The 23,347-nt window shown below is 37.0% G+C and overlaps 1 protein-coding gene across 1 annotated transcript in view; it reads right to left on the bottom strand.

Moving 5' to 3' along the window:
* The window catches only part of CEP152 (centrosomal protein 152), a 102,591-nt gene that overhangs the window by 31,084 nt on the left and 48,160 nt on the right, over positions 1-23,347 (bottom strand). The window contains exons 14-19 of the mRNA XM_024998058.2: positions 16,337-16,531; positions 9,787-9,909; positions 9,119-9,228; positions 8,234-8,362; positions 7,977-8,112; positions 1,055-1,336 (exon numbers count right to left, since the gene is read on the bottom strand). Coding sequence (XP_024853826.1) covers positions 1,055-1,336; positions 7,977-8,112; positions 8,234-8,362; positions 9,119-9,228; positions 9,787-9,909; positions 16,337-16,531 — 975 coding nt within the window. The remainder of the gene's footprint in view (positions 1-1,054; positions 1,337-7,976; positions 8,113-8,233; positions 8,363-9,118; positions 9,229-9,786; positions 9,910-16,336; positions 16,532-23,347) is intronic.

Below are 23,347 nucleotides of genomic sequence, written 5' to 3'. Positions count from 1 at the left end.
TATTTATCAAAAGCAGAGTATGTATTTTTTTTTTAATTTTACTTCAGGTATTAAGACTTTACATTAAGTAACAGATCTAAAATTTTAAAATATATAATAAATAATATTATATTAAGGTCCGAGGATCTCTGAGGGCTAGAAACCTTGTCAGGTTTCTGAGGTCAAAATTACCAAAATATTTGGACCTCCTTTGTCTTTTTCACTCCCATTCTTTCACATGTATATAGTACTGTTCTCCAGAGGCTACACACTATATAATGTGTCACTTCCCTGACAGCCAAAGGCAAATGTGCATGAGGACTCTTATTTTTTAAAGTTTTCTTACATTTTTTTTCCAATACAGTTAAAAAAATATATACAACCAAGATAGGAAAAGCTGTTTCAAGTCTTCAGTTTGTAAAATTGTAAAGACATCCTGAGAACAAAAAATTTAAGCATCACTGTAATAGATAATATTGACAAAATAATAACTCAGCTTTATTCCATTAACACAGAGCTATGCTTTTCTCTGTCTGACCTTTCTTGGAAGCAAGTAACAGGCCCCAGTTAAAAAGGAGCTACCTTTTTGAGTGCTTCCAAGGGGAGGTGATGACACCACTTTTTGGCCACAGGATTTAGACAAAGTTGTATTTAAAGGGCAGGCTTCCAGATTCAAGTCTCAATACAAATATTGTTAAATATCTTATTCACTTTAAGCTTACTTATTTATAACTACTTAAGCAAAATACTTTCCATACAGTTAGATACAAAAGATACATAAGTAAATTGTGCTTCATTCAGATGTCAAACCATCAGCATTAACCTCAGTCATCTTAATATTTAGACCAACCTCAGAGGAGCAAACATTTTGTACACTGAAAGAATATATAGAAAAACTGAGAGTCGACAGTTTTGCGACAGAAATATAGTGAAAATTTTAGAACATACGATTGTTACTCTACCCTAGGGTGCAGAAAATATTGAAGTATAAATTTATGAACAAGTTCAGTGGCAGCACTTTATAGGTTTCATTAGGCAGTTCCAATAATTTTGCTATAGTAAACCTGCCTATTACCTGTTTGGCAATATTTTCACAATATTTGAGTTCCAGTTCAAACTCAAGTTTCTTCAAGTCCCCCTTGATGGCTGTCTCCTTCGCTTGCTCTAAATTTTGCTGGATCTTTCGCTTCTTTCCTTCTGTCATGATTGCCATCTCTTTCTTGGAAATAACATCAGTGGTGGTTTCTTGGTCCGTTTGGCTGCAACAATCTGAGGTCTTCTTTTTCATTGCCTTTACAGTTTGATCCAGTTTAGACTGCCACTCCTTTTCAAGCTGTTGGATCAGTTCTTGTTTGATCTGTTTTCAGAAGAAAAATCACATGAAGAGAAAAATATTCAAATAAGCAAAAACTAGAGTTAATAGGTAGCCAAAAAAGCATCCACAGATGGCTTGCGAACCATCTAGACATTGCTGCAGTAATCACGTGAGGTTTCGAAATGTAGTCAGTGAGAACATAGCCTCACAGAAATCCTGAAAGTTACTCTTTGACTTTATCTACGGGACACAAATCACATGGGAGATTTAAGTATGTTGTATAAGATCAGGTAATCTTGCTCTCAAGATGGAAACTTTCACATTGCCACTACAATGATGGTATGATTAAAAAGGAAAAAAAATGAAGAAAATCTCTGCTATGGATACATGATTTTCCATCAATATCAGAGTTTCCACAAAGTAGGCATGGGTTAAGTATAATTAATGAACCTAAAACTGAACAATTTAAAAAATAGTTTGACTTACTTGAACACATTAGAATCTTGTTTGTTATAATAAACTGCACAGAGTCATGGAGAAGGCAATGGCACCCCACTCCAGTACTCTTGCCTGGAAAATCCCATGGACAGAGGAGCCTGGTAGGCTGCAGTAGCCCTGGGGTCGCGAAGAGTCGACACGACTGAGCAACTTCACTTTCACTTTTCACTTTCATGCATTGGAGAAGGAAATGGCAACCCACTCCAGTGTTCTTGCCTGGAGAATCCCAGGGACAGGGGAGCCTGGTAGGCTGCCGTCTATGGGGTCACACAGAGTTGGACACAACTGAAGTGACTTAGCAGCACTGAGTCAGCTGTGCATTCAAGAGGAGGGCATTATTGCAAGAATGTCTTAATAATATGACTTTCAGCAGTATAGTAGGATGGACCCAAACATAATTAGTAGTGGGCAAAATTGTGAAATAGCAAAATTTGCTTTTCCTTTTTTCTGTTTCCCACCTCCTGGGTATCCAGGGTTTTCAGATTACTTCCCTGGCTACCACAGCTTCTGGCTGTATTGCTTTACTTGATTTATCCTTTCCTGACATTCTCACAAAAGCATTATAGCTGTCTCACTCCTCCACCTAGTAAATAACTGGTTAAAAAAATCCAACTAAAAAACAATTTGCAGTAATTTAAAAATAGGACATTTGTTTTGTGACATCTGTATTTTTATAGATACATGGCTAGATACACTCCAGAATGTATTTTTATATTAAAAAATGACTAGTGAAGGAATTTCAGGGGCCAGCACTTGACTGATGAAATTTGAGGGAAGGCTTGGGAGATGAGTAGGAAGGTCAAAAGACAGGACAATGGTCTACAATTCCATTTTGAGATAGCCCCAACCCAAATTAATAGCAAGAGCAAGGACAAAAGAACCCAGTTTAAATAAGTTTGAGAACTTATTTCACTTCCAACTAAGTTTTTAAGATCATAATTTGGTTCTTCATTTTCTTGGAAACTATGAGCATTTCTTAACCTCATTTGCTACAGAGGTTAATAGAAGTTTTATACTTCCAAGCCTACCCAATGATTACTTCTATCTTCTAATCCACAGTGTATGTTAAGTATTTGTTAATTATATTGGTCTCGAGTTATCAGAATCATTTCACAATATGAAATTTGAAAATTTGAAATTTGAAATTTGATTGTTGTTTCATTTGAAAAATTAAAAAGTACCCCTCAAAACACATTTCCTGAATTAAGCTAAAGAGCTAAGGGGTGGGAAGTTTTAAAAAATAAAACTGGTATAAACTGCAAATAGCTCAATTCAAAGATATAAAATGAATGATTATATATGTCTGTCTGTGTGTGTGTGTGTTAGTTGCTCAGTTCGTGTCCAACTCTTTGCGACCCATGGACTACAGCCCGCCAGGCTCCTCTGTTCATGGGATTCTCCAGGCAAGAATACTGGATATGTACTTGGCTATTAAAAATAATGTCAGTTCAGGAAGAGCTATCTCTCAACAGTTAGTACTATACATTTTTTAAACATAGTGACTAGAAAGAAATTTTAACCCACACCTCTTTCTGTTCCTTATCCCAGTGTTCTTTCGCTAATATCACCTCGTTTTCAACCTGCTGTTTAATATTACTTTCGTGTTCTTTCAGCCACTTGTCCTTTTCCATCACAAGGGTATCTTGGTACTTTTCTTCAAGTTCCACCTGTAGTTTCCTTACATACTCTTCTCTTTCCTCCAATAGCTGTCTCTTTAAACAAAATTCAAATAAGTATCTCATACGACACTAATATTCTCCAAGTCAAATTTATAAATAATAGTTATATGCATGTAATAGACAATAGCAACAGAGACAAGTGAACTTCCTATATGCTAACTCAATCAGTTGAATAAGTTGTCTTGTAAAAACTTGCCTACATCTCACATATTTGGATAAGAAATTTACAGTTGGATACATTAAAAGAAAAGGCATCTAGTACAATAAATACATCTAATAAATAAATACTCCCAGAAGACCAAATATCCTTTTTTAAAAGTGAAACTGACATTTATGTTTATAGTCCAGCCATCACGGGACATGAGAGATATCACAGCCCAGGAAAATTTACATTTCTGAGAAGATCTGTATTCTCAGATAAGCCCAAAGTTATTGCTCTCTTCTTTTTGGGGGGTGGAGGGGCAGGGCACAAGGCATGTGGGATCTTAGTTCCTCAAATCAGGGATTAAAACTGTGCTCTCTACAGTGGAAGCATGGAATCTTAATCACTGAAACTCTAGGGAAGCCTCTTACTGCTCTATTCTAAAAGTTACGCATACTTCGACAAATTCAGCTTAGTACTTTATTCATTATCAAATTCAAAACTTTACCAAAACTAGCTAAAGCATTATCAAATAAGAACTGTCAAATGTCAGTTAAAATTTAATAATTTGAACTATTCCTATAATATTTTCTACTCTAGAAACACAATTGATCTGAAAACTCTAATAAAATTCTACTCAGAGATCAAAATTATCTCTGAGTGTTTGTTTGAAAGTTTTTCCAAATGGGTCTTCTGGAAGTCCCACCAAGATGCTATGAGAAGAAACACACTGAAGACCACAGACTACAATACCAAGGAAGTACACCTCACATACCTAGTGCTACTTGGCAACAGATCTTTTGTTCTGACTCTTCGGCATTATTTCTGACCCGTGACTATATGGTTGTCTGGATTTTTTTTGAGTTCACAGCTGACCTTGATTATTTCTGTCTTAATTGCTATCTGAGTCCTTTCCACCACTGGTACATGCCAAGAAGATGTTATCTATGTTTGCTGAGTGTTACATGGTTTTGGAAAACCTCCTAGGGACTGAGGGACTCATTTCTTCAGTCCCATCATGGGGACTGCAGTTGTACTAGGACTATAGGACAGTCTCATCCACATGGTCGGGAAAATTGTCCGTTGTCACATCATAGACTGTTATCTATATATCTACACTCATATATCACTGTTATTTTGTTTTGATTGTAGAAGAAGTCCCCAAATTGTCTTATCTGTGTGTGCCTTTCCTTTAGGAGTTGTTTCTATATGTATTTGCATTTCCTTTGACAGAAAGAAGAAAATTGCTACTAATTTTCTGTGTGTCTATATGTGTGAATATATTAGCTTAACTACATAATAAACCAGACAATACAGAGACAACAACAAATGTCTATTATTTCCCATGATTCTGTGCATCAGCTGGGTGGTGGTGATGGCCTGAGCCTACTCAGCTGATCTCTGCAGACACCTGGGGCTACAATGGTCTAAGATGGCAACACTCACATGCCTGGTGGTTTTTTCAATGTCACCAGGATGACACAGTGACTTGGTCACATGTCTCATCATCGAGCAGGTTATTCCAGATCCTTCACATGGTGCTTGGATAAAGGGTTCATAAGAGTATCAAGCTTCCAAGGACCAACACATAAATGCTTTATAAATGTCTTTTTACATAATTTTTTTACTAATATCCCATTAGCCAAAGTAAGTCATTTGGCCAAGGCCAGATTCAAGGGAAGAGAAACAGACTATCTATAACTGAGAACAGCTACAAAGCCACACTGCAAAGAGACCCACATTCAGGGATAGGAAAAAAGTGTAGCCATTTCTGCAATCCACCACAGTGAGGAAAAACTTGCTTCCAACTCTACAGAAGAAAAGCAAATTTATTGCTCACAGGAATCTGTCATTTGAACATACTATGGGAATATTTAATTTTAAAAGTTTTATCATTCAAGGGAAGGAATACTTGGGATAGTTTTAAAATGTTGAAACTTGTTTTACATGCCTCTGACAGTCAAAAAAATCTAACTAAGGACTGATTTAACATGGATTACAACTGTATAAGCAAGCCTTAGCTTCTGTGTAGGAATGGCATTATTATGCATGGCAGCATCGATCATCTTTTCCTTGTCTACAGATTCATGTGTATCTGTGTGTTAGTCACTCAGTCATGTGCAACTCCTTGCAACCCCAGGAACTGTAGCCCTCCTGTCTGTGGAATTCTCTGGGCAAGAATACTGGAGTGAGCTGCCATTTCCTTCTCCAGGGGATCTTCTGAACCCAGGGATCAAACCCAGGTCTGCCACATTGCAGGCAGATTCTTTACTGTCTGAACCACCATAGCCTTTGTTGATTACTACCCGGTTGGAAGGTCCCTGTGTATATGAACAAGCCAGGTTAACATCTGTTAATAGAAGCTTTAAAGGCTGGAATTGAACTTGTACTTAACCTGCAGCCTGACTCAACGAGTGTTTCAGAAAGATGACATATGAAAAAGAGAAATACAACTGGGGACTCACAGCACTGCCTGTCATATACATTTTGTATCCAAGCAAAGCTCTTGACCTGAAGACCAACTGCAAGGAAAATGACTCATGTTCTGTGGAGAAGGACTACCCTAACAGTTCCCTAGCTTGCTCAAGTTAGTAAGATTCTCCCATTGTGTGAATGTGAAACAATTCCTAGGAAAGTACACTGGTGTGTAAATACATATCTTTGTCTAATTCTGGAGGATACGAAAAAATTAAAGTCTCATAAATGTAAAGGAGTTCTATTCTGACTGGCTTATGAAGGCTACTAGGCTTTGTAAAGGACTTATATAAATCTAAATAAAAAAACTAAAGAATATCCAGAGAAGAAAGGAATTCAACTTTTACTGCTTTTAGGTACACTGGCCCTTTAAGTGAGGGATGGGTATAACTACAAGCGGATAGTGCAGAGGAGTCTTTTAGGGTGATGAGACTATTCTGTTTCAATCCACACATGGGTTAAAAATCTATAAAACCAGACATCAAATGAAAAAAGAATCAATTTTACTATAAGTTTAAATTTTAAAGAAAAAAAGTAACTTGTAGGTTTTTTTGGAAGGCCCAAATAGTTTTAACTTTCCTTCTTGCCACAGCGCACAAGAATTCATGAGCCAAAATACCAGTTAGTACCAGCTATTAATTGCAACTGATCGATTATGGGGGGTGAAATTTTACAGCCAAATTGATTCTTTTAAAAGTACTAGGAAATATACTTCAGAAAAGAAAGACCTCTTTGAGAGAAATGCTCTTATGTTCTTGCCAATTTATATATTTAAAGGAAGAAAGAAAGAAAACAATCACACTAGATCTTCTCCCTATTTTAATTTTTTTAAACATTACTGAGCTAAGTCTTTAATTTCTAGGTAATTTAAGACACTTTCTAGCTTTTATTTCACCAGCACAAACTAAAACATCTCCCCATAGTTCTTTTTTCACTAGATGGTATGTATACATGGCATGTTTTTCTACCATATTAATCTGTTCAAAAATAATCAAAATATTAAATGAACTGGACTGCCTCACCTGCTCTTTACATTCTTTTCAAGTCTGGTGGTAGCAATCATCAAGCTTTACTATAACTTATTCAGAAATCTCTGTTAAAAACATTTTCTCAAGCCTTTAAAAATATTTGCTAATTTTGATGCACGTGGCTTTCAGACTGTGGTCTGCAGCCTGGTCTCAAGGGAAAGGGAGAGGCAGATGGGTGTCTGGATCAGGCTTAGGTCAGGACAGGGAAGAAGACGGGAGGGGCGACTGCTTTTACGTGATTTGACTCCTGGACACTTGCCAAGGGCAACTTGGAAGATTCAGGCAGGAGAACAGAGGACACTGCAGCCCCTCCAGCTTCTCTGAACGACAAGACCTCCCTGGACAGAGGGCACACTTAAACTGACCTTCCTCTCTACAGCCCCACATCATCACCTCCTGTATCATAATACCCCAGTTCAAAATTCCTGCCCATTTCCCCAGAATAAATGGATGCTTACGTCCTGAGAGAAATGGGTCAGAGGAAAAGGTCTCTGAGGGGAATACTTCGTGCAGTGCTCACAGGGCTGGGAGTAACCACCTAAGCAGCAAACACACACACAAAATGAGCATCCCTGGGCTTCAGACTCAAAGTGACTCAAAGTCCACCTCCCTTATTTTTCCAGAACTCTCTTTGGTCTCTTAGGAATCTACAAGGAAGAATCATTTTCTCCTATGGATCTGCCATTTTCTACCAGGGCTTTAATAATCATTTCAATGTTAACTGAACTTTGTGAGCTGAATTCGTGTCAATCAGTCAAACGTAAAGAGCCTTCTACAGAAGTCTTCCCTGTTCCACAAGGGAATGAGTGTACTGGTTTCAAAGAGCAATGAAGTGAGCACAACATGGACTTGTTCCGTACCTTCTTCTCCTGTGCCTGTTGCTCTTTTTCCATGCTCTTCCTGAGAGTCGCTTCTAGCTTATCTTTCTCTCGGCACACTTCCAGGTAACATTCCTGCACAGCCGCCATCTCCTTATTCACCTTATCTAAGTCAGACCTTGGATATACAAAACCAGCAACTAAATGTAAGGCTGCAGAACGAACAATTTTCCTCTAAATGATGTGATAAGATAAAGCTGTCTCTACACTTTCAAGGGCAGCGAGACTTGCATCCTCACCTAAGTTGTAAGCGAGTTGCCTCGTAAACCTCAAAGAGTTGCTGTTTCTCCAAAGCGTGCTTTGCTAACAAGCTTTCCCGTATTTGGGCTTTCATGGCTTCATGGTGCTGCTGATAAGTCCTCTCACACCTAGAGACAGATGACAGACAGCGGAATCTAAGGCAGTGCCCAGCATTACCAGAAAAAGCAAGATGAACTGGTTTCCCTCCCTTCCTTCCCACTCCTTTCCTACGAATGCAAAGCGCAATTAAGATCAGATTGGTCTTCCCCAACCAAAAGTGGTAATTGTTAACTTTCAATAGATGATCTTTTGAGAATCTTCAACATTTTCTTTCTGCAAATGTTTCTAGAGAAAAATTAGAAACCTAGATGTGTGAATGCCCTAGTCCTTCACACAGAGTATAACAGTCTGTGTTTAGAACTTGTTTATAAAAAAATAATTGAAATAACAGAGGGTGTGGTTCAAAAATTCTAAGTTATCTATAAATGCAAATACTAAAGCACCCAACTCACACATAAGTTATGTTCCAAAAGTCTGTTTCCAAGTTTATGACTTTGTATTTAGAAGACATTATTTCCTCCCACAAATTTCTTTCTTATTAAAAAAAATAGTTAAGCCATTAAGCTCTACTGTTTCAATGAACTACAGTTTGGATGGTTCTATAGAACTCAACCCACTACATAACATTATTTCTATGGAAAGTGTGTTCCAAATTCTAATTTGAGAAGCCAGGGACTCATCTTCTCCAATTTATGATCTCAATGGGGAAGGTTCACCTACATCATTTTACTTGAATCTTTTGGAGGGGTGTGTATAAGGGAGATGTAATAGGTAAGGGTGTGTAATAGGAGATGGGAGAAGGGAGGCCTCTGTCTGTACCTCACCTATCAACAGCTTCTTGTTTATCGCGGTCAAAATCTTGTACCATTTGTCTCATTTGATTGCATAAGTCTTGATTTGTATTTCTCAGTTTTTCTTCAGTTTCTTTAAGTTCCTGGATACAAAAGAATAAAGTATTTAGAGGAAATAAACACCTTTATTGACTAATCTAATTTTCTGATATCCTCTGTGCCTTTTGTCTTTCATTATAATATTATTTGACAAAATATCATTTTCATAACTCTATAAAAGTCTCTTCAGGCCTTGTAAGAGTATAGGCTTATCAAGTAGCTTTTTGATTGGAGTAAACGTTAAAAACTTGTATAAAAGCATTCAATCAGTGAAGAATTGGCTAACTGATGCTTTCTAACAAGTCTTAGAATACAATAATATTCCCAACCATATAAATAAGCAAGGTTTTACTTTTTGGTCAAGAGCTGCCTAAGGAGAAAAGAATACTTCCAATAGCCGTGCAATTATGCAGACAGGAAGCTAGAATTATACTACCTTCCAATGAAAATACTACCACATGACCAGTAGTAAAAGGAAATAACTGGAATCCTAATTACCTGCTAATGTACTTGACCACTAATACCTTTGTGTCATAGTATCTCTCTATTTTTGAATGAGGTCATGAGATTTCTCATAAAATAGAGGAAAGTTTTTTAATCACCTGATTTTGTTGCTGTAAAACTTGAATTTCATTTTTAAGCTGCAGTATATCATCTTTGACAATCATGTCAGAAGAGTCAGGCCATATCTGATTAGTTGGTTTTTCTGAGGTATCTGTTTTAGTCTAAATATTAAAGAGAAATCAAAAGTGTTCAGGTTCTTAAAAATTTTTAAGCACTAGTTTTGAAACAATGTCATACTTACAAAGAAAGTACAAAAACAGTACAAATAGCCAGAGTACAATTATCAATACCAGTAAATTAACTAGGATGCAATACTATTAACCAATCTACACACCTTATACAAAGTTTTCCAATTTTCCTCTAAATGTTCTTTTTCTGGTTCAGGATGCAATCTACAACTCTACATTGCATTTAGTTGTCACATCTTATCAGTCTACTCCAATCTGGGACAGTTTTTTTCAGTCTTTGTCTTTCAAATCCATGACATTTTTGAAGACTACTTGTACTAATCGTTTATTTTGTAGGTTGTCCCTTAATTTGAGCTTTTTTGATGTTACTTCATTATTAAATTTAGGTTATGCATTTTTGGCATGAACACCAAAGAAGTGATGTGAACACTTCTGAGGAGACATATGACATCAATCAATAGTATTGATCAGCTAACTGACGAAGGTCAAAGACCCTGTCTGCAGGCACCTCCACTCTAAAGTTACTATTTTGCAATTAATAGTAAGTATACTATTCAGAGACACTTGAGACTATGCAAACATTCTATTTTTCATCACACTCTCACCCATTAGGCTTAGCATATTTAATCAATATTAATTCATACGTTTTATTCAATAGGAATTCACGATAGACTTTGGTAAATTGTTTCCAGAAAGTTGGTACACATGTATACCGTCAGGTAGTACAAGAGTCTGTCCAGCTCTCTTTGCCGCCAATGGCCAGTGATTGAATGATTATTGTGTTTGATGAGGGAAAGGATCTCCAAAAGTTTTTTCATTTCCATTTCTTGTGTCACCATCAGAGAGCAACCTCTTACATGCCTTCATTGTTCACTTGTTCTTCATCTTCCAGGATATATATAGGTTAGCATTTTCCTCTTACTACCTGAGTATTTTGTCCATTTTTATAAGTTGTTTGTTCATTGAAGAGGTCAAAGTTTTTTTTTTTAATTATCTACTCTAATTGACCTGTTGGTTTTATTCTTTACCTGAACTCTGAGGTCTTTCCTTCAATGTTTAAAATATATCTGTACCAAAGTTCATTCTACTAACTGGGGGAAAAAGAGGTATGTGTATCTCATTCTACATGGGGTGACAGAACCCCAAGCCTTTGACTCCTTTTTCCCATTTAGTCTTCATTTCCTTCAGAGGGAGACTGCTCTAGTTGCTGGCTTTGCTGGTTCACCTGCCATCATGTCCCAGAAGCCACTGCTCCTATCCCAGTTAGGAGAGAGAGGAGATAAGAATATCTACTCTGTTAGCTTTCCAGACTTGGGGGCATTAATGAGACTTTAAAGGATTTTGTTGACTTATTAGAATGGCTTTTTTTTAAAAAAAAAAAAAAAAAAACATGGCCTCTACTTTTTAAGGTTTATGACATTCATTTGTGCTTCCTTCCCTATTAATGAGTTTCTATTACTTAGAATGGAAGTAACATCATACTGCTGCCCTGAAAAAACAATCTTCATGGCTAGTCACTGCACTCAATTTTGACATATTTTCACACTGCAGGCACACTGGGACTTGGCACTTGCAGTAATTGTTGGCACAAAACTCTTAAGAACGTCTTTCACAAGAGAAGGACCATTTGAATGTCACAACAAAATTTCTCTCTCTAAAGCTGGAATACAGAAGGCATTATCTTCAAAAACACAAGAAATGTAGTATACCAACTCTTATACTATCTTCCTAATTTCTATGTCTCAAAAAAATCTACCCAGGACCCTTCTGAGTTGGCTACTGAACATTGCCTATCAAGTCCCTTGGAATCAGAGTATGGCTTTAATCACAGCTTGTGGTAAGGTAATGATCTCTATTAAGTATCACACACAGAAAGGGCTCTGTGTTTTATTTCTTAAGCTTACAAAAAATTCAGTGTCGATGTGGTCCCTGCCTGCTAGTAAGCCAGTCTGGTTTTTCTAAGGCCTTTGCCACATTCTACCTTAATGGCCCAGTTGTTCAACTGGAATGAAGAGCATAGTATTTGACCCACCCCCAATCACTGCATAGTGCTATGTATGGGCAGACTCCTCAGTTTGATCACATATTATCCTGGAAATGTCATAAAGCAGCACTGCTATGAATAGTCATATGACATAAAAGCAAAAAAAAAAAACTCTGTAGTAACTCTAAATTGTTCTATATAAGATGAATAGAAATGGAAATAAAACATACTAAAGGCATTTATAAAGAAATAAATATATCAATACCTTTAAAACATCTATGAAAGAATCTGTCAAAACAGATTATATAGGAACTATTTTTGTTGCCCTTCTTAATACATAAAGGCTTTAGAGGAGGATTCTGATGGCCCAGTTCTCTTTAAAAAGACATCCAGGGAAGTTTAAATTATTGTGTTCTTTCTCTTAGCAAGCACAAAGTTCAACATCATTTCATTAAGCTCCGGATTTGATGCTAGCTATGATCGTTCTTTCTAAAAAATCAATAGAGGGACTGCCCTAGTGGTCCAGGGTTTGCCTTTCAGTGCAGGGGACTAGGATTCAATCTCTGGTCAGGAACTAAGATTTCACATGCTGCAGGGCAATGAAGCCCACCTGCTGCACCTACTGAGCCCCTGCACTCAAGAGCAAAAGTTGTTGCTCCATGCACAGCAACCAGAGAAAGCCGGCACACCACAGAGACCCAGTGTAGCCACAATTAAAAACAAAAAAATCGAGAGACATTTAATGAATTTAGCTTCATTAAAGATTTCAGAAAGACTAAGTTTATATAACATAAATTTCTAGCTTATTTGCTATATCCTTTTACGTACATCTGCTCAAGGCTGAAATGTCCCTATCCACCTTCTCCCCTGGGTTTATCCTTGAGGACAGAGATCAAAAGTTCCCTCATAGACTTCACTAGGGCTACCTTAGTACTCCACACCACCCACAAGATCAGTTAGTTATTCCTTCTCATAGCACTTTGTAATTAGTATCACCCTTATTATACAAAGTTATACATGTCCATCTTCTTATAGATCCGTAGTATTGACTATGGTAGCCAGTAACCACGTATGGTTGTTGAGCGCTTGAAATGTGACTTGTCCAAACAGAAACATGCAGTAAGGAGAAAATACATGCCAGATTTCAAGGGCAGAGCACACACAAAAAATAAACTGTCTTATTAATAATTTTATATTGATCACATATTGAGAAGATAATATTTTACATATACTAGGTTAAATAAATTATTAAAAACAATTACACCTATTTTACTGTAATGGGACTACTAGAGATTTTAAGTTATATATATGGCATTATTGTGAAGAAAACTGAGCGCCGAAGAATTGATGTTTTTGAACTATGGTGTTGGAGAAGACTCTTGAGAGTCCCTTGGACTGCAAGGAGATCCAACCAGTCCATTCTGAAGGAGATCAGCCCTGGGATTTCTTTGGAAGGAATGATGGATGCTAAAGCTGAAACTCCAGTACTTTGGCCACCTCATGTGAAGAGTTGACTCATTGGAAAAGACTCTGATGCTGGGAGGGATTGGGGACAGGAGAAGAAGGGGACGAGAGAGGATGAGATGGCTGGATAGCATCACCGACTCAATGGATGCGAGTCTGAGTGAACTCCGGGAGTTGGTGATGGACAGGGTGGCCTGGCGTGCTGCAATTCATGGGGTCACAAAGAGTTGGACACGACTGAGCAACTGAACTGAACTGAACTGATGGCATTATTATATATCCACTGGATACCGATATTCTAGAATCGAAGTTCCTTCATAGAATGGCCATTGTTTCCTTCATCGCTGAATCCCATTAGACCTTGCATAAGGTAGCTTAAAAAAAAAACCTAAACTGAATGATTTTCTTTTCATCCACATACCTCCCCAACCCTGCTTTCTGACTTTACAGACTAAATAGGGAGCTTCATTAGAAAAAGATGAGAGAAACAGGAGGCAAAGGCCAAGTTTGAAGGCATTCATCTGCTAATGAGACAGCTGAGAACTTGAGTGCTTATTTTAAAAACCCACCTGTCCATTAAATTACTACCTCCTCTCCCTCTTCTCCATCTAGGAAATGGGTCAACATACGTAATCATTATTTACTGATCAAACACTCACAGAATTATCAAGACAATACTCTCAAGAGATTCCTATATAGTTAAGTTGAAGCAGAATAGCCATAAGCATCAAGGACTGAATTCAGCTTCACTTTAAGAAAAACCAAATGTAGACGGCTGAGAAATTACCATGGCAGAAGGCTGCTGCTGCTGCTGCTGCTGCTAAGTCACTTCAGTCGTGTCTGACTCTGTGCAACCCCATAGACGGCAGCCCACCAGGCTCCCCCGTCCCTGGGATTCTCCAGGCAAGAACACTGGAGTGGGTTGCCGTTTCCTTCTCCAATGCATGAAAGAGAAAAGTGAAAGTGAAGTCGCTCAGTCATGTCCGACTCTTAGCGACCCCATGGACTGCAGCGTACCAGGCTCCTCTGTCCATGGGATTTTCCAGGCAAGAGTACTGGAGTGGGGTGCCATCGCCTTCTCCAATGGCAGAAGGCTACCTGGCAAAAAAAAAGGAACAAAAGGGTATTCAAAGATGAGATGGCTCCCTCTAATCTACTGATAAAACAGACTGTAGAGTGTGGAGGCAAACGGAAAGGTTAAAAACAACACAAGGAATGGCCACCAGCCATTGCCACACATGTGAAAGTGTATCTGTACAGCAAATGCCGACTAGGGATTTCAATATGGAAAAGAGAAAGCAACAAGACACCAGAGCTAAGGTTCAGACCCCAAATCAGGCTCCTACCCTTAGCACACTCACACTAAAATGCTTATTAAACTAATCAACTCTAACCTAACACAAATTTTCATTTCCATTCTTTATAAAAAACATATGGGAACAGTTAAAAGAGCTTGGTTTAAAGACGTTAAATGTGCTGTGGGGAAGCACAGTGTCCCATTTCTCATTTGCTTATTAACATTGAAATCAATGTGTTCATCAAATATAGTTACTCAGAAGAAAGAACCAAACTGGGCAGGGCTTTCACAGTGAGAGCACACTATTATTTCTGGAAAGCAAACTAGGCACGATTAAAATTCCACAATAATAAGCGCCAGAGAACATCTTGCACACTTTGCTTTAATAGGACTTTTAATGAATACAACTCCTAGCTTAAAGGATCAAGAGATAAAACAGTACCAAAGCAGGAAGTAAAATATTATTTCCATCCATGAGGAAAAGGAATACACTACCTACATCTTTTTTTTTTTTTTTTGGCAGCACCACACACCATGGAAGATATTAAGTTCTCTGGCCAGGGATTGAACCCATGCCCTCTGCAGAAGCACAGAGTCTTAAACACTGGACCACCAGGCAAGTCCCACCTACCTACACTCATATATTACCTTCCCTCTCCTCTTAGCTTCTAGATCTTTCTTTCCAGTAGGAATAGAGGTGAGCTGGATTTAGAGATAGAGAAGGGTGAAAAAGGCAGATGTTGAAAGAGGACATCCCTAAAGACCTCTGATAGCATGATCTTGGAGAAATAACCTTGACTTATTCATCAGTGCAGTGTTTTAGTCTCAATTTACCCAAAGACTCACTCTAAGCCCAGAAGGGTCACAAATTCCTCCAGTTTCATTGATCTTATCTATAAAGTAAGCACACTAACTTACTTTATAAAGATATAAAGGTGGGTTTCAAGGACTCTGACATATCTGACATGTCTTTCCCACCTCTAACACCACCATACACTGAATTTTTTTTTTCATTGTAGAATGACTATTCTTTTAAGAACATGGGCCAGGGAAATGTGAGGCAAATTGCGAGGGCGTTTTGTGGAGAGTCTAACTAGATGTGAAAGCACTACCGGAACAAGCTGATCTTGAGGAAATGCAGATGCCTTGTTATAAAGAACGCTGCACTGGATTTGTGGCTATGGAATTTTACCTAATTGGCGTCTCATTTACTAGGTGCCAAAAGTAACAAGAAAGTATATTCCTTTAAGTGGCATTTCCTTCTTTAAACTTCATTTACGGACTTCCCTGGTGGTCCAGTTGTTGGGAATCTGCCTGCCAATGCAGGGGACATGGGTTCGATCCCTCCTCTGGGAGGATTCCACATGCCGAGGGGCAGCTAAGCCTGGGAGCCACAACTACTGAGCCTGCACTCCGAAACAAGAGAAATCACCACAATGAGAAGCCCGGGCACCGAAACTAAAGAGCATTCCCTATTTTCTGCAACGAGAAAGCCCCTGTGTAGCAAAGCAGATCCAGAACAGTTAGAAATTAGTTAATTAACTTTACTTATAAAAAAGTCAAATGAATGCCTGAAAGACAAAGGTTTAATTTAAATGTGAAAACTTTAAGAGTTTTCTTTATTAAATTTTGAAAAACAGCTTTACAAATTCTACCTCAGTGCTTTTTTCCTCCTTCTCCACTTGGAGAGCTTCGATTTTCTTATGAGAGTTTTTGAGATCACTTTGTAACTGAGACACCAGATGACGCTTCACTGAGTTGCTATCCAGCAAACGCTGCACCTCTGCTTTCAGCTTCAAGATGACCTCCTCTTTAGAAAGTGCTTCATCTGGGCCTTCTTGCTGCACAAGCTAATGGAAAAATGATCATACTTAAGGTTAAATCCAGTAACAAATCAAGCATGACTATTCCTTAAAAGCAACTAACTGCAGTGGTAACCATGCTTTGCAACCCATCCAACAATATACTTGCATTTCAAAAACAATTTTAAGCTTTGTCATACACAGGTTATTGTCTTTGATATATCCCTATATAGAAATAAGTTCATTCACAGAAAGACCATTCTTAAGCATAGTCCTGCTGCCTCACTGCAAGGAATTCAACCATATGAACTTCAGCAGGGCATGCATTTTTACTTTTGATAAATTGCATGCTATATATACATGTCTTTCCTGACTCCAAGAGAAACAATGAGAAAATAAAGAGGAAATGAATAGTAAAACACTAGTTATCCTAATCAACAATTTCTGTCTCTCTTTTATTAAAACACAAGTCTGAGTGGATATCTGAGCAACTGGAAAGAAAAAAAATAACACAAATAAATGCCATGCTAATTTAATCCCCACTACAGTTGGTCAATAAATTTTAAAATTGGAATGAGTATTTCTGTTCCTTGCCATAATGGATTAAAAGGACCAGTTTTCTCTTTCTGTCTTTAAAAAAGCTAGAAAACTAAATAAAATAAATGAAATGGTGGTGTTCAGTCACTGGACAAGAAGCAGCATAGTGTAGTGATGCTTGAGAAAAGTAAAGCAAGCAAGGTAAGCCCTATAATGGCTGCAGCTTTCTTCCTGGAGAGTTTCCAGTGTGCAGCATAGAAAGGGGAAACCAGGGAGTCCACTTTCTGCAGTCTCACCAAGTTGCAAAATTCAGTATGGAAAAACCAAAATGGCTAAAATCTGGGCAGCAAAACACCGTGAGGAAGGTAGCTACACAGAAAAAGGGCTCTGGAGACCTGTGGTGTATGTGAGAAAATTACCTCAAGATGGGGGCGAGGCAGGGAAAGCCACAGCAAGAGAGTAGGGCTGGGAATATTTTGTATTTCAATGAACCATAGTGGAGAGACTTCCTAAGTCACACAGCATCAAATACTGCCTTAGTAATAAGGCCAAATTAGCCCCAGATTAAGCTGTTTGTTCTAAATCTGATCTAATGAAGCCTACAAAGAAGGCTTGACAGGATCAAATGAATTCCAGGTAACTTAAGTATGTCACAGAAAAAGAGTAACGGTATTTTTTTCTCTGCAATAAAGTCCAAAATCTAAAGCATACAATTCAGAATGTCCAGCATCCAATCAAATTTACCAAACGTGAATAAAGCAGGACAGAAAATATGAACTGTAACCTGGGGAAAATGATCGGGGATGACAGATAGTAGAATTATATGTTCAAGGAGGTGGGGGCGGGGCGGGGGGGTGGGGACACAAAAACAATGAGGAAGGAAATGGAAGACTTTATGCCCCAAATTGGACTTGCAGAGACAAAAAATAAAAATATCTGGAAAAATATACCTACTAGATGAGATTAACAGCCTATTTAATACAGCATACGAAAAAATCCATGGACATAAAGACACAGCAAACATAAACACAAAGAGAATGAAGACCAGAAATACATAGAGTATATTAAATTTTCTAAGTTAACTGTAGTTAAGTCCCAGAAGAATGGGGAAGCTGATAGAAAAAATATTTGAAAAAATAATAACCACAATTTTTCTATCTGATGAAAATTAAAACTCCCTAAAACCTAGAAGCTCAATGAATCTCAAGCACAAAAAACATGAAAACCATTATAAGTTATATCAACACCAAATCGCTTAAACCAGTGATAAAGAGTGCAGGAAGATTCCTGGGGAGATGACCAGGGGAAGGAATTCTGGATTCTGTGTATAAGCAAGCCTTAGTCTAAGCCCTGAACTATGCATGCAGAGAACAGACTGCATGCATCAAATCAGGAAAGATTTGGAGAACTTCTCTGAAATTTGAACCACACAAGTCTCACACTGACTAGCCCTGAAAAGGCACATACATACACAGGACAAATTCAAATCAATGTGGCAAAGGCTCAGAAAAGTAAACGAAGATATGAAACACCCATACGAGTCTCTATACAACAAAAAAATCACAATGTCTAGTATACAATCTAAAAGCACTCAATATAAAACTAACAAGGAAAACCCAAATGCTAGAAATATTACAGAGAGTTTTAAAAGTTTAAAGCGGCAAATATCTAGCCTTTATGAGTAAAGAAAACACACTTGAAATGAACGAAAAAAATAGGAATTTTCAACAGAGGATAAAAACTTTAAAAGAACCAAATGGAAATTTTATCATTATAAAAATACAATATCTAAAAGTTAAAAAAAAAAACTCAACTGACAGGCTCAACAGAATAGAAATGACAGAGGAGAGAGTGAGCGGACCTGAAAATAGTTCAACAGCAATTATCTAATGTGGCAAAAAAAATGAACAGTGTCTCAGAGAACAGTGGGACAACATAAAACGACTTAACATTATATGTAATTGGACAACCAGAAGGAGAGAGAAAGCGATAGGGGCAGAAAAAGTATTTGAAGAAAGAATAGTCAACATTTTCACAAATTTGGTAAAAGACATAATTTACATTTTGCAAATGAGATAAAGTAAAAGAAAAACACACTTAGACACATAATGAAAGTGCTGAAAACTGAAAAAAGAAAAAGGAAAAAAATCTTAAAACAGCTGGAGAAAAAAACGACACATTATATACAGAAACAATGATTCAAATAACAATAGCTTTCTATTCAGGAACTACCAGAGACAGTGGGAGAGCGTACCTTTAAAGTGCTGAAATAAAAAACAGTTGATCCAGAATTCTGTAATCAGCAAATATAACAACATTTCCATACAACAAAACTAAGAATTTTTGGCAAAACCAATACAATATTGTAAAGTTTAAAAATAAAATAAAATTTAAAAGAAAAAAAAAAGAATTTGCAGACATGCTCTAGAACAAATGCCAAAGGAAATTCTTCAGCTAAAGGGAAATCCCTACACTGAAAACTACTAAACACTGGGACTTCCCTGGTGGTCCAGTAGCTAAGACTCAGAGCTCCCAGAGCAGGGGCCAAGGTTCAATCCCTGGGCAGGGAACTAAACCCCACATGTCACAACTCAAGATCCTGCATGCCACAATTAAGACTCTTGCGCCACCAAATAAACAAACATTTAATAAAATCTACGAAACATGACTGAGAGAAACTGAAGAACACCTAGACAAAGACAGAAGTATAGCATGCATATTCAGAAACTGAAATACTCCTTTTCTTTTATCCCCTCAGCTTTACCGAAGTGTTAAGTGACAAGTGGCAATTTCTTAAGATGTCAATTCTCCCAAAACTATCTATAGATTCAACACATTTCAAAATTTGAAATTTAAGTTTCAAATTTGTCCAGAGGGCAAATTTTCTATTACTTGACAAGCTAATCATAAAATTTATTTTGAAATGCAAAGTACTGAGAATAGCCAAAACAATTTTGAAAACAACAAAGTTGAAGGATTTGTTCAACCCATTTCAAGACTATAAAATTACATTATCAAGACTGCTCCCACCAAAATGACCACTGGAACAGAATGGAGAGTACAGAAATAGGCCCACAAACATACAATCAACTGATAATTAAAGATATCAAGGCAATTCAATTGGAAAAGAAAAGTTTTTCTGACAAATGGGATTAGATCAATTGGATTTACTGGAATAAAAAAAAATCAAATTTTCCCTCACACTATACTAAAAAATTAACTCATAATGGATCACAGATGTAAATATAACAGCCCAAACTACTGAATTTCTAAAATCATCACAGAAAAATTTTGTTAACACTGAGTTACAATAACTCATGAACTGTACGAAAACCATGAAGTGTAAAAAGAAATAAATTTGAGTTCATAAAAAAACTTTTGCTCTTCAAAAGATAACATAAGAAAACAATAAGATAAACCAGAGAGGGGAGGAAAACACTCACAACACATATATCTGATACAAAGGGCTTGTATCCTGAAATATATGAACACCAAACAACATCAGATCAGATAGCCAAGTCATGTCCAGCTCTTCACGACCCCATGGACTACAGCATGTCAGTCCATATATATACACCAAACAACATATACAAATGGCAATTAAGCATGTCAAGAAAAGAGGAAGCAAACCACACCAAAAGATGATTAACATTACTAGTCATTAGAGAAATACAAATTAAAACCACAATGAGATATCACTACACACACACTAGAAGTGCTCAGATCTTAAAAGACTGGCTATCAAGTTTTAGCAATGACAGAGAACAACTGAAACTCTCTAAGACGTTTCTTCTGGGAATGCAAAATGGTAAAACCACTTTGGGAAAGAGCATTTATATTGCTAATGTCTAAATAAAATACAGGAACTTTAAGCTTAAAGGGAAAGCAATTTGAAGCATAAGTGAAAAGGAAGAAGTAAAACTATCTCCATTGGCAGATGATACAATTGTATCTAAAAACCCTTAAATCTAATGGAAGAACTACTATGAAGAGAATTAGAATGCAACATGTTATAACCTAAAATATAGAAATCATATATACACACAATACTCAGAAGCAATAATGGAAAAGAATATGCCATTCGCTATTGCAAATAAAATATCTAGGCATCAATTTAACAAGAAATTTTGCAAAATCTAAATGTGAAAAACTTCAAAACACTCTTAAAAGACAAATAGATTTAAACAAATGAAAAGACATGCTATATTCTTGAATAAGTAAATCCAACATCCTGAAGATATCAGTTCTCCCTGGGTTAATGTATATATGTATATTTAACATGATCCTAGTGAAAATATTATCGGGATTTTTTTTTTTTTTCCTGGAACAGAATAAGTTAAACATGGAAGTTCACATGGAAGTGTAAACAAGCGAGAATAGTCAGAAAAACCCTAACAAAAACAGCAATTCCAGGTAGATGGTAAAACTAAAGTATAAAGCAAAGCAATAAAGCTTTCAGAAGGCAGCATAAAAGAATAACCTCATGACCCTGCAGTAAGGAAAGGTTTTTCTTAAAACGGACTATAAACAGTACTAACATGAAGATGGAAAAATCTGACTGATGCTTAAGAACTTCTATCCATCAACAGATACATTAAAAGGATAAAAAGACGAGTCCAAGGTGAAAAAAGATATTTGCAATACACATAACCAAAGAGTGCCTATCTAGAACAGATATTAAAAAACAAAAAACTCCTATAAATCAACAGAACACATGCACACACAAAAAAATCATCTAAAAACTGAGAAGGGACACAAGCAAGTCCTTCTTCACACACACACACCCCCATACCCAAGCCATCAATAAACACAATAGACATATTTTCTTAAATAGAACTCAGTCTCATTAGTAATCTGGGATAATGCAAATAAAAATCACAATAAAATAACACTACACATTAATGACAATATCAAGTGTTACCAAGAAGACAAAGCACAACTACAATTTTCATACACTTCTGGTGGGGAGGTAAATTGGCACAACTAATCTGGAAAAGATTTTGGCATTATCTATTAAAGTTGAAACACATGTACCACAAGAAATTTCACTTCTAGTATATACCTAACTGAAATGTTATGTACATTGCACCAGAAAATAACATTAAGAATCTATGAATGGTAGAAAGGAAAATAAACTGTGGAATATTCATACAAATGAAAACTACACACACATATATTTACATATGTAAATGAAAGAGCTACAGCTACTGGTAATGTAGCTACTGCTGCTGCTGCTGCTGCTGCTGCTAAGTCGCTTCAGTCGTGTCTGACTCTGTGCGATCCCATAAGACGGCAGCCCACCAGGCTCCGCCGTCCCTGGGATTCTCCAGGCAAGAACACTGAAGTGGGTTGCCATTTCCTTCTCCAATGTAGCTACAGCTACGATGTAATGTAAGTCTCACAAACAAAATGTTGGTGAAAGAAAAATCTAAAGAAAACCTATATCTACAGAAAACCCACAGCTAGATTCCATGCTTAATGGAGAACAGCTAAATACTTCCATGTAAAATCAGGAGCAACACAAGGATGTCTACTCTTGCCACTTCTGTCAACACTGTACTAGAGTTTCTAGCTAGAGCAATTAGTCAAGAAAAAGAAATAAAAGGCACTGGAAGGAAAGAAATACATCTATTTTCAGATGACATTATCTTGACTATAAAAGAGCCTAAGGAATTCACTAAAAAACTATTTGAACTAATTAACAAGTTAAGCAATGTGGCAGGATACAAGATCAATATATAAAATCAATTGTATTTCTATACACTAGTAGTGAACTGCCTGAAAATAAATTTAAGAAAACAATCCAAGGAATTCCCTAGTGGGTCTAGTGGTTAGGACTCCATGCTTCCATTGCAGGGGGCACAGGTTTGATCCCTGGTTGGGGAACTAAGATCCTCCAAGCTATGTGGTGAGGTCAGAAAAATAAATAAAAGATAAAACAATCCAGCAAAAAGAATAGCCAAGAGAATAAAACACTGCAGTAAGTTTAACAAAAGCATGACCCATACCCCAAAAACCACAAAATTATGAACGTGTATGACCAGTACACTGAAAGAAATAAAAGAAGACCAAAATAAATGGGAAAACACCCAGTGTTCAGGGATCAGGACACAATATTATTAAGATGGCAATATTCCTCCAAATTGTTCTATCGATTCCATACAATCCCTACCACAATCTTGCCTAATTTCTTTGCAGAAATTGACAGACTGATCATAAAATTCATATAGAATTACAAGAGACTCAGATTAGCCAAAGAAATCTTGAAAAGGAAGAACAAAGTTGGAAGATTCACACTTTCCAATTTCAAAAGTTACTACAAAGATA

The sequence above is a fragment of the Bos taurus genome, chromosome 10 (genome assembly GCF_002263795.3).
Source record: "Bos taurus isolate L1 Dominette 01449 registration number 42190680 breed Hereford chromosome 10, ARS-UCD2.0, whole genome shotgun sequence".
NCBI lineage: Eukaryota > Metazoa > Chordata > Mammalia > Artiodactyla > Bovidae > Bos > Bos taurus.
The sequence above is the reverse complement of the archived record's forward strand: the minus strand, read 5'-3'. Positions and strand labels throughout refer to the sequence as shown.